The 10,577-nt window shown below is 42.6% G+C and overlaps 1 protein-coding gene across 1 annotated transcript in view; it reads left to right on the top strand.

Moving 5' to 3' along the window:
• Positions 1–10,577, top strand: part of LOC102900754 — a 160,140-nt gene that overhangs the window by 117,115 nt on the left and 32,448 nt on the right. The window contains exons 25-29 of the mRNA XM_045048630.1: positions 2,660–2,869; positions 3,854–4,208; positions 5,173–5,363; positions 6,899–6,982; positions 7,494–7,584. Of these exons, the coding sequence (XP_044904565.1) occupies positions 2,660–2,869; positions 3,854–4,208; positions 5,173–5,363; positions 6,899–6,982; positions 7,494–7,584 (931 nt within the window). The remainder of the gene's footprint in view (positions 1–2,659; positions 2,870–3,853; positions 4,209–5,172; positions 5,364–6,898; positions 6,983–7,493; positions 7,585–10,577) is intronic.

Genomic DNA, 10,577 nt, shown 5'->3' with positions numbered 1-10,577 from the left:
ACGACACTTGCCTTGTAAGCAATATGGCCTGTAACCAGTTATTTTCATTTTTGGCTGTGAAATAGCAACTTTTAAGATTAATTCTAATATTTTTATGCATTTATTGCCATTCCCATGTAAAGATGACTGTTGATTTGCCAACTCCTTAATACTTTTACCTAAAAAGATTTGGTAAATCTTTATATTTGCTCTTTAATTTCCAATTTTTGGAGTAAGGACTTGATAAAACCACCTTCTGATAGCTTTAGAGATACTTTTTCTTTTTCTTTTTCTTCTTCTTTTTTTAAATGTTGTATCAGTGGGGAGCCTGGGTCGCTCAGTTGGTTGAGCATCTGACTAGATTTTGGCTCAGTTCATGATCCCAGAGTCATGGAATTGTGCCCTGAGCTCCAGCTCAGCCTCTGTGCTGAGTGTGGAGCCTGTTTAAGATTCTTGCTCTCTCTCCCTTTGCCCCTCTTCCACCCATTGAGTTCTCACTCTCAAAAATAATAATAATAATAATAATAATAATAATAATAATAATAAATTAAAAAATTTAACAAAATAATAAATGTATCAGCACGAATTCATGAATTTTTATTTATTCAACTGTCACAATTAAATATAGTCATTATTTCTGAAGCTCAAAGTATCCCAAATTTGGCTAGTGAGAGCCTCTTGAAATGAGCTCCTTATTGCCTTGTTGTACCCCATTATTCTTTGAGCATTTCTTTTCTTTTTAGTACAACATGATGTTCCAGGCTTGCTGTATACTTCCCTGCCCAATACCTGTAAGCATACATGTTTCCAAAAAGGTCTGAATCTTTTTTTTTTTTATGTTTATTTATTTTTGAGTGAGAGAGAGAGAGAGATAGGGCATGAGTGGGGGAGGGGCAGAGAGAGAGGGAAACACAGAATCTAAAACAGGCTCCAGGCTCTGAGCTGTCAGCACAGAGCCAGACGCAGGGTGTGAACCCATGAACCACAGGATTGTGACCTGAGTGGAGGTCGGACACTTAACCAACTGAGCCACCCAGGCACCCGTGATTCTTTTTACTGGGAAATAGTGTTTAGAATCCAACGATTGTGCCCTTGGTACTAAATAGGAATATTTTAGAATAAGAACTTGATAATAGTGACCTTCTGATAGCTTTACATATATACACATTTTTTTAATTTTTTTTAATGTTTATTTATTTTTGAGAGAGACAGAAATAGAATGCGAGTGGGTTGGGGCAGAGAGAGGGGGAGACACAGAATCTGAAGCAGGCTCCAGGCTCTGAGCTGTCAGCCCACAGCCCAACGCGGGACGTGAAGTCAGAGCGGCGAGATCATGACCTGAGCTGAAGTCAGATGCTCCACCGACTGAGCCACCCAGGCGCCCCATATATATATATATATACGTGTATATATATATATATATACATATTTATTTATTTATTTATTTATTTTTAATGTATCACCGGGGCACCTGGGTGGCTCAGTCAGTGGAGCATCCAACAGGATTTTGGCTCAGGTCATGGGATCGAGCCCAGGGCTCGAGCTCTGGGCTGTGCGCTGAGCGTGCTTAAGATTCTTTCTCTCTTTCCATTTGCCCCACTCTCCCCACTAAGCTCTCCTCTCTCTCAAGATAATAAATAAATAAATAAATAAATAAATAAATAAATAAATAAATAAATAATCAGCATGGATTCCTGAATTGTTATTTATTCAATTTGTCATAATTAATTCTAGGCATTGTCTTTGAAGCTCAAATTATCCCAAATTTGGCTAGTTGAGAGCCTCTTGAAACCTGCTGCTGATTGCTTTGTTATACCCCATTATTCTTTGAGCATTTCTTAAGACAACATGATGTTCCAGGCTCGCTGGGTATTTCCCTGCCCAATGCCTGTAGGCATACACCTTTCCAAAGGGGTCTGATTCCTTTTACTGGGAAATAGTGTTTAGAGCCCAAGAATTGTACCATCCTGTGAAGAGAATTATGTTGAAATAGAAATGTTCAACACTGTGGAAACGACTTTAAATGTCTTTTGGCTTGTCAGAAGACTGAAATAGAAGTGAAATTTAAAATTCGTTTGCTCCTATTGGATCTTACAATTCAAGTTTAATAACACAGGGTTAAAAACTTTCTAATACATTTTCTGTCTCTTCTCTTTACTCACATATTCTTATGTTTCAACATTTGCAAAAATAATATAAAAAGTTTAATGCAAACATTACTACTACCAGGTAAACTACTGAATGAAGGTTACAATGTCTTTGCATTTATTTTGTCCCGGGATGTTCAACTCTGAATGTAAGTACTCTCTTCCAAAATGACTTCAAATAATCCTTATCTCTGATTGGTTCACTTCCCAACTTAATACAGTTTTACATTTATTTGCATTCATATTTTAATTTTAAATCATGCTTCTTCCTCTGTTAAGCTAAACTTTTTAGATATGAAAAACGCCTACATGTTTCAAAAGTCAAAGTCACATGACAAGGCTCTCTGAAGAGTAAGCTTTTTCCATCATTTATCTGTTTCCTCATTTAATAAAGTTATTATTTTTATTAGTTTCTGTCATCCTCCCAGTGTTTATTACTCTCCTTTTTTCAATATATAGAAGGGAGGTGATTTTACACATTTATCTGTACCTTGCTGTTTTCGTATTTATCATTCTAATCTTCTCTTGAATAGCCTTCCTCAGCTCCCTGCACAGAGGCTGCCTCAGTAGCTGTGCTGCGGTAGACACTGGTCGCCAGCACAGTCTGGATCAAGCGTCCCCACATGTGGCTGCGTTGGGAGCCAGAAGGGAAAAGGCTGTCTGGCACTGCCCTCCTCTGGGCTCCTCTGACCTTGGCCTTGTCGCTGGGGTGCTTGAGAAGAAAGGCCTCCTAGGTCAGAAGGGTAGGAGGAGCCCAAGTTGCGCCTGGCCCCAGGCCACGTTAGGGGCCCTTGTAAGAATCCTGGTGGCGGGCAGACACCGGGAGACCTAATCTTTGGACGCCCAGTCCTTTGTGTAACTTTGTGTAACTGTGTAACTGTGTAACTGTGTCAGCGAACGAGCAATTAGTATTTATTTCTTGGTGGATGGACACTCTGCCCTTAACCGTTCCCATACGCAAAAATTAACCTAGTAGGAGCCAAGACCCCAGGTCTTTAAATCCATGCCTCCAGGCCACACAGCAGTCCCTTTCAGGGAAACCCAAAACTTCACACCTGTCAGAGTTTTGAAAAATATGACTGCAAATTTGCAAAACACTGTGTAACCCATCACACTCATTACCTCAATCGTTTCTCATAGAAACCCCATGACGTAGGTACTCCATGCACATCTTTCAGAGAATGCAAGGGTTTTAGAAAGAATAAGCCGTTGGCCCAGGATCACATTGCTAGGGAGAAGCCAAGCCATAACCTGACCCTAATCTGGCTCACAGATTTTTTTTTTTTTTAATAAGCAACGTGAATAATTTAATTAGTTTTGGAAACCCCTCTCTCCCCAAATAACACCTGACGCAAAATGCAATAACGCTTTGCAAGAGTTACCTAGAGGTGGTCAAAAATATTTTAAAACAGATTTGAAGATTGTTTGTAGTGTTTTTACTCATAACATGAGGCGCAAACCTTGGGCGAGGGCGGATGCCCCGTATTGCTATCACCCCATGTAAATTTAAAACAAAAGAGAAAATTCGGAGACTTCCTAGCGTGCAATTAAATGCAAAGACAAACAAAGCCCTTAAGAAAACCATTCGAGAGGGCTACGAAACGAATAAAACACAAGGGTCAATTACTTCTGTGGGGCTGAATTAAACTGAAGGGAAGTCAAGACGCCCTAACGCCTACTGAGCGGCAATAGACAGAGGCACCTTAGCCACCGCGGGACCCCTGCAGGCGTGCAGGAGCCAGCCAGTCGCGCAGGCGCAGGGCCGGAGCGGGAATCCGCCCCGCCTTCCCCGGGCCCCGCCCCCCCGCTTCAGTTCCGGGTCCTGTCAGTAGGGGCGGCCGCGGTCTGGGCAGCGGCCAAAGCCGCGAAGCTGCGCGGCCCGGGTTTCCAGCCGGGCCTCTTTCCCGGCCGGGCCCCAGCATGGCTGCCCCCAGGGCTGCGGGTCGGGACGGTGCCGCGTTGTCGCGTTCCTGACGGCCCCTGGCGGCTGTGCTCTCCTTCTCTTCCCCAGGCCACTCCAGCAGACATGTTTGCCAAGGCCTTTCGGGTCAAGTCCAACACGGCCATCAAGGGGTCGGACAGGTGAGGGAGAGAAGGGCCCTGTTCCGCCCACCAGGACACCCAGCCATTTCTCCATCCCGGCTGGCCCACAACCGTCTTTGGACTAGCTCAGCCGACCCGGGGTGCAGGCCGAGGGGTCCAGCGGGGGAAGGGACCCCAGGGGACCAGGCTGGAATAGACATGTTTTGAGGGTGAAGACGGGGAGGAGGCCTGATTTATCTCCCAGGCTATCTTTTGGATATTGTAGTTCGTTTAAAGGAAAACGTAATTCAATGAGCGCTTACTGACTGTGATCTATAGAAGGTATTGCGGAGGGCGCCAAAAAAGAAAGAAAGGAAAGAAGGAAGAAAGAAAGACAGACAGGGTGCCACTCTCCTAAAAGCATAGAGTCCCTGAGGAGAAATCAGATGGGGAACCGAGAACTACAACGATAGGAGGAAAAGTGTCTAGTGATTACTTCTGGCAGGAGAGACAGACAGATGGAGGGAGAGGTGAGGGAGAATTAAGGGACATGTTTTGAGGAGAACCGTATCTGTTCAGACAGTGTCGCAAACGCAGATAGCACGTTGCGAATTTTGGACCCCGTGTTCTACAGTTGTCACTCTTGGTGCCCTGGTATAGCTTTTTAACCATCTGGGACAGGTTTGCCAAGCATAGAGAGAAGGGAGTGGGCGCGAGGGCTAGGCATAGAGGCAGGAAGGCAGGGCTGAATTTCCAAAGTCAGGCTAACTTGGTTACTGCCTGGATCTCAGTTTCCCTCTTTGTTCGTAAAATGGAAAGTCTTGCCCCCAAGAATATGTGACAATAGAGGAGACATGGGATGTGAAAGAGAATAGGATGCTTTGGAAGAGTGTACGAGAGTAGGGCATCATAAAGCAGTTTTTCCTTGGCCCCTCGATTTGATAGTAAGTCCTTCCGAATCCTTTGCATTTCTCAAAATGCATCCAGGCACGATTCATACCACTCATCGGTTTGCTTTCTGCAGGAGAAAGCTTCGGGCTGATGTGATGGCTGCTTTCCCCACTCTAGGAACAGATCAGGTCTCTGTGTTGGTACCTGGAAAGGAGGAGCTCAACATTGTGAAACTGTATGCTCACAGAGGGGATGCAGTGACTGTGTACGTGAGCGGTGGTAACCCCATCCTGTTCGAAGTGGAGAAAACTCTGTATCCGACAGGTATGGCAACAGGATGGACATGGCCATTACTGTAATCCTTGCCTGGCATCCGTTTCTCCTTATTTCTTTCATGCACCTGTCTTACTCAAAACAGTAAGTGCCAAATCTCCCAGTACCATCCGTAAGAATCGTTTCGGGCCCAGTGTCCCTAGACTTGGGTCTTTCAAGGTCGAAACTTACTGCCATAGGAGGGAGAATGAAAGGGCCAATACAGAAAGAGCGCGGTTGCCAAGAGATCTTCTGAGATGAAGGAATAGTAGTTCCTAGGGGGTTAACTAGGGATGGAGCAGGGGTCTCGAAAAGGGTGGCATTTCAGGACATGTAGGAAATACGTCTTAAAACGATGACTGGCAGGATTTTCTTTAGAGACTGAAAAGATCCTGTGATAGGAAACCACGTACCCAGCTGTCTTAGTGATGTACTCCCATCGAGATACCTCACAGGGATTCTTCCTTTGGCTCTATCTGGCTCTCAGGATCCTTTGCTTTCTCTCCTTGTGACAGAACTCAGACATCTAGGGTCCTTGTGTCTCTAGCTGCTGACACCTGCTTTGTCACTGGGGCTTTTCTTGCCCTAAGCTGGGCTGCAGCAGCGTAGGGTGGTCTCCTTGGGCCGCTCCTGCCCCCACCCCACTTTGCTGCTTTTTGATCTAAGGGTTTTTACCACTAATCACTATGAAAACAGAGGGAATACAAATAATAAACATGCGGAAATTTCCAAATTGTTTACAGGCTGGTGCCCTGTTCTTAGTCTACTTGTTTCTGAGGTCACAAATGGAATCCTCCTTGGTCTTTGTCCTTGCTTTTACCTGCTGTGCCCATTTCTACAACTACAATCAGGTGGAATGATGGGGCCTCCCAGTGTCAGGTGACATCCAGGTTTTTAAGAATCTGCCTTCTTCATTCCAATAGCAAAGCGTATGGGCCCACTGCCTCCCTGTTATTTCCTAAGCACACCCACAGAAGATTTCCTTAGGCACTGAGGAGAGAGCTTGAAAGACAAGAGAGTGATTACCATTTACAATTTTTAAAAATTATATTCACATGTACTTTTGTATATGTGTATACTTTTTCAATTTTTAGTAGTTTTACCACCTTCACAAGTGTGGAAATTCTTGGTGATATCCTAATATTTATCCTTCCATATTTCCATTTTATATGGCTGTATAATGGTATAAATATGTTTATGTGATTTGTAAGCATTTTTATGTATATTTGTAATCGCTTATATTGCAATTATTAAAAGATAAAAAGGTATATTAGAAAAAAAAAGAATCTGCCTATTTTAAGAAGGAAACCCGTAGAAACCAAGGCTACACTGTATGTTAACTAACTTGAATTTAAATAAATACATTTAAATTTGAAGAAAAACACACAAAAACCAGAATGAACCCTCTTTGGGCCTCACAGCCTCTTCTCTAGCTTTGAGCTGAGTTCTTTTACTGTCCCTGAATTAAAGTGGCCTTCGCGTTTGGCTTTGCCAGTGCCCCAGGGGATTGACTTTTTGGCAATAAATCTGTGTCTCTTTTTGGGCAGTGTATACCTTGTGGTCCTATCCTGACCTTCTCCCAGGTTTCACGACGTGGCCTCCGGTGCTTGAAAAACTGGTCGGGGGAGCAGGTAAGAAGATTTCCCTATATTCTGGCTATCAAATGAAACCCGCTTAGGAAGGACCGACTACTCCAATAAATGTACCCGCTTCCTGCGTTCATATGGTTGAAAAATGGAATTTTCCCCCCGTTTGCGTTTCATCTCTCTCTTGACTGCTTCCATGAGGTCCCTGGGCCTCTACGACACTGTTGAAAGGCTTCAGTCAGCTTTGTACTTTGTACTTCAATGAGAAAATAGTTTGTGAACTGCCATAGGCTGTCCTTTAAGTCAGTAGGCTAAATTTGGGAAACCAGAATAAGATAGGTCATGGAACTGGCCTTGGTGCTTCAGTTGGACCACTAGCCCCCCTAGGGAAATGCTGTGATACTCAGGTTACCGTCTTTTAATTTTCATTATGAATAACCTTGCTGATACCTGATAAAGGTTTGTAGGTTGAGTGAACGAATAAATGTTGAAGTAGAACTTGGAATTGTTTACAAGCAGAATACAGGTTGTGATGCATTTGTTTCATTTGCTGCAGATTTGATGCTGCCAGGACTCGTGGTGCCCCCTGCTGGTCTGCCTCAGGTACAGAAGGGTGACCTCTGTGCCATTGCCTTGCTGGGGAACAGGTACTGTGTCAGTCCGCTGTGCCTTTGGGGGAAAATCTTCAGTAAAACTGGGGAAAGATTTGAGAAATGACAACTTCCAATGCATATGGATAAAGGATTAAACGAGAAAAAAACAAACAGGTTTTTCTGGGGTGGGCCACTGGGGCCTTGGCAGTGAGCCTGTGGAGGTGTCTTTATATCTGGGCCAAGTGTATTTGCTGCTGCTGATTTTTTTTTTTCTAGTAATTTTACGTTTACGGAAGAGTTGCAAAGATAGTGTAGAGTTCTTATCCAGCTTCCTGTAACGATAACGTTTTTTATAACCACAGTACAGGTATCAAAAGTAAGGAATTAACATTGGCACAGTCCTATGAATACAATTGTAGACTTCATTCATATTCCCCCAGTTTTTCCATGAAATGTCTTTCCATACCACTTTGCATGTAAATGTTGTCATAGTCTCTGGTCTGTGACATTTTCTTGGTCTTTCTTGGTCTTTCATTGCCTTAACACCTTTTTCTTCATCATCTACATCATCATCCTCTCTTTTAATTCTGTTTTTCATTATTTATTTTTGAAAAGGAGAGGATGTCAGTGGGCAGAGGCAGAGAGAGAGAGAGAGAGAGAGAGAGAGAATCCCCTGACATGGGACTCAATCCATGTGCCCCGGGATCATGACCTGAGCTGTAACCAAGAGTCAGACGCTTAACTGACTGAGCCACCCAGATGCTCCTAAGTTATTTGGATAGTTTTCTTGAGATATATTTTACATACTACAAAATTCACTAACTCCAAAGGTACATTTTGGTGACTTGTAGTGTATTTTTACAGAGTTGTTCAGCCTTTAAACATAAATAAGGAAGTATTCATAGGAACAGTTCCGAAAAATCAAAAGCCCCCTCACCTCACAAACCTTTTCTCCAAGAAGTAACCGTATCATTTGATGCATACATTCTTGTCAGCCTTCTTGAATACATGCAATGTGTGCTTATGAAAACGTACAATTTTGTTGTGTATGGTTAAAAATACAACCAAATGGAATTATGCTTTATGTGTATTGTTTTTTCACTTAAGATCGTGGGGACATTTTCCAGGTCAGCAAGCTCAGGGACGCTGAGCCTTCTTACCTGCTGTGTGGTGATGGAAGAGGTCCTCTCCAAGTGGACCTTGTGGTCACCTCCAGTGTGTCTTCATCACAAACAATATCTTTTGTTTTTTCTTAATGTAATTTGTTGTCCAATTGGCTAACATACAGTGTGTACCGTGTGCTCTTGGTTTTGGGGGTAGATTCCCATCGTTGATTGCTTACATACAATACCCAGTGCTCATGCCAACAGTTGCCCTCCTCAGTGCCCATCACCCATTTTCCCCTTTGCCCAGCCCCCTCCCATCAACCCTCCATTTGATCTCTGTATTTAAGAGTCTCTAATGGTTTGCCTCCCTCCCTCTTTGTTTGTAACTATTTTTCCCGTTCCCTTCCCCAATGGTCTTCTGTTAAGTTTCTCAAGTTCCACACGAGTGAATATATATATATATATATATATATATATATATACACACATATTTATATATATATATATATACACATATTTATATATATATATATAATATATATATATACACATATTTATATATATATATATATACACATATTTATATATATATATATACACATATATATATATATATATATATACACATATTTATATATATATATATATATATATATATATATTCTTCTTATCCATTCATCAGTTGATAGACATTTAAGCTCTTTCCATGCTTTAGCTATGTTGAAAGCTCTGTTGTAAACATTGGGGTCCATGTAACCCTATGAATCAGCATTCCTGTATCCTTTGGACAAATTCCTAGTAGCGCTGTTGCTGGGTTGTAGGGTTGTTCTATTTTTAATGTTTTGAGGAACCTCCACATTGTTTTCCAGAGTGGCTGCACCAGTTGGCGTTCCCACCAACAGTGCAAGAGGGTTCCCATTTCTCCATATCCTCGCCAGCATCTGTTGTTTCCTGAGTTGTTAATTTTAGTCACGCTGATGGGTGTGAGGTGGTATCTCATTGTGGTTTTGATTTGTATTTCCCTGATGATGAGTGCTGGTGAGCATCTTTTCATGTGTCTGTTGGCTATCTGGATGTCTTCTTTGGGAAAAGTGTCTATTCATGTTTTCCTTCCATTTCTTCACTGGATTATTTGTTTTTTAGGTGTTGAGTTTGGTAAGTTCTTTATAGATTTTGGATACTAATCCTTTATTCAATATGTCATTTGCAGATATCTTCTCCCATTCCATTGGTTGCCTTTTCATTTTGTTGATCGTTTCCTTTGCAGTGCAAAAGGTGTTTATCTTGATGAGGTCCCCGTAGTTCATTTTTGCTTTTTTTTTTTTCCCAACATTTATTTATTTTTGGGACAGAGAGAGACAGAGCATGAACGGGGGAGGGGCAGAGAGCGAGGGAGACACAGAATCGGAAACAGGCTCCAGGCTCTTAGCCATCAGCCCAGAGCCTGACGCGGGGCTCGAACTCACGGACCGCGGGATCGGGACCTGGCTGAAGTCGGACGCTTAACCAACTGCGCCACCCAGGCGCCCCTCATTTTTGCTTTTAATTCCATTGCCTTTGGAGATGTGTTGAGCAAGAAATTGCTGCGACTGAGATCAGAGAGGTTGTTGGCTGCTTTCTCCTCTAAGGTTTTGATGGTTTCCTGTCTCACATTTAGGTCTCTCACCCATTTTGAGTGTATTTTTGTGTATGATGTAACCAAGTGGTCCAGTTTCATTCTTCTACGTGTTGCTGTCCAGTTCTTGCAGCACCATTTGCTAAAGAGACTGTCTTTTTTCCATTGGATATTCTCTCCTGCTTTGCCAAAGATTAGTTGGCCATACATTTGTGGGTCTTATTCTGGGTTCTGTATTACATTTGTCTATGTATCTGTTTTTGTGCCGATACCTGGTCTTGATGATTACAGCTTGGCAGTAGAGGCTAAAGTCTGGGACTGTAATG

The sequence above is a fragment of the Felis catus genome, chromosome F1, assembly GCF_018350175.1.
Source record: "Felis catus isolate Fca126 chromosome F1, F.catus_Fca126_mat1.0, whole genome shotgun sequence".
NCBI lineage: Eukaryota > Metazoa > Chordata > Mammalia > Carnivora > Felidae > Felis > Felis catus.
The sequence above is the reverse complement of the archived record's forward strand: the minus strand, read 5'-3'. Positions and strand labels throughout refer to the sequence as shown.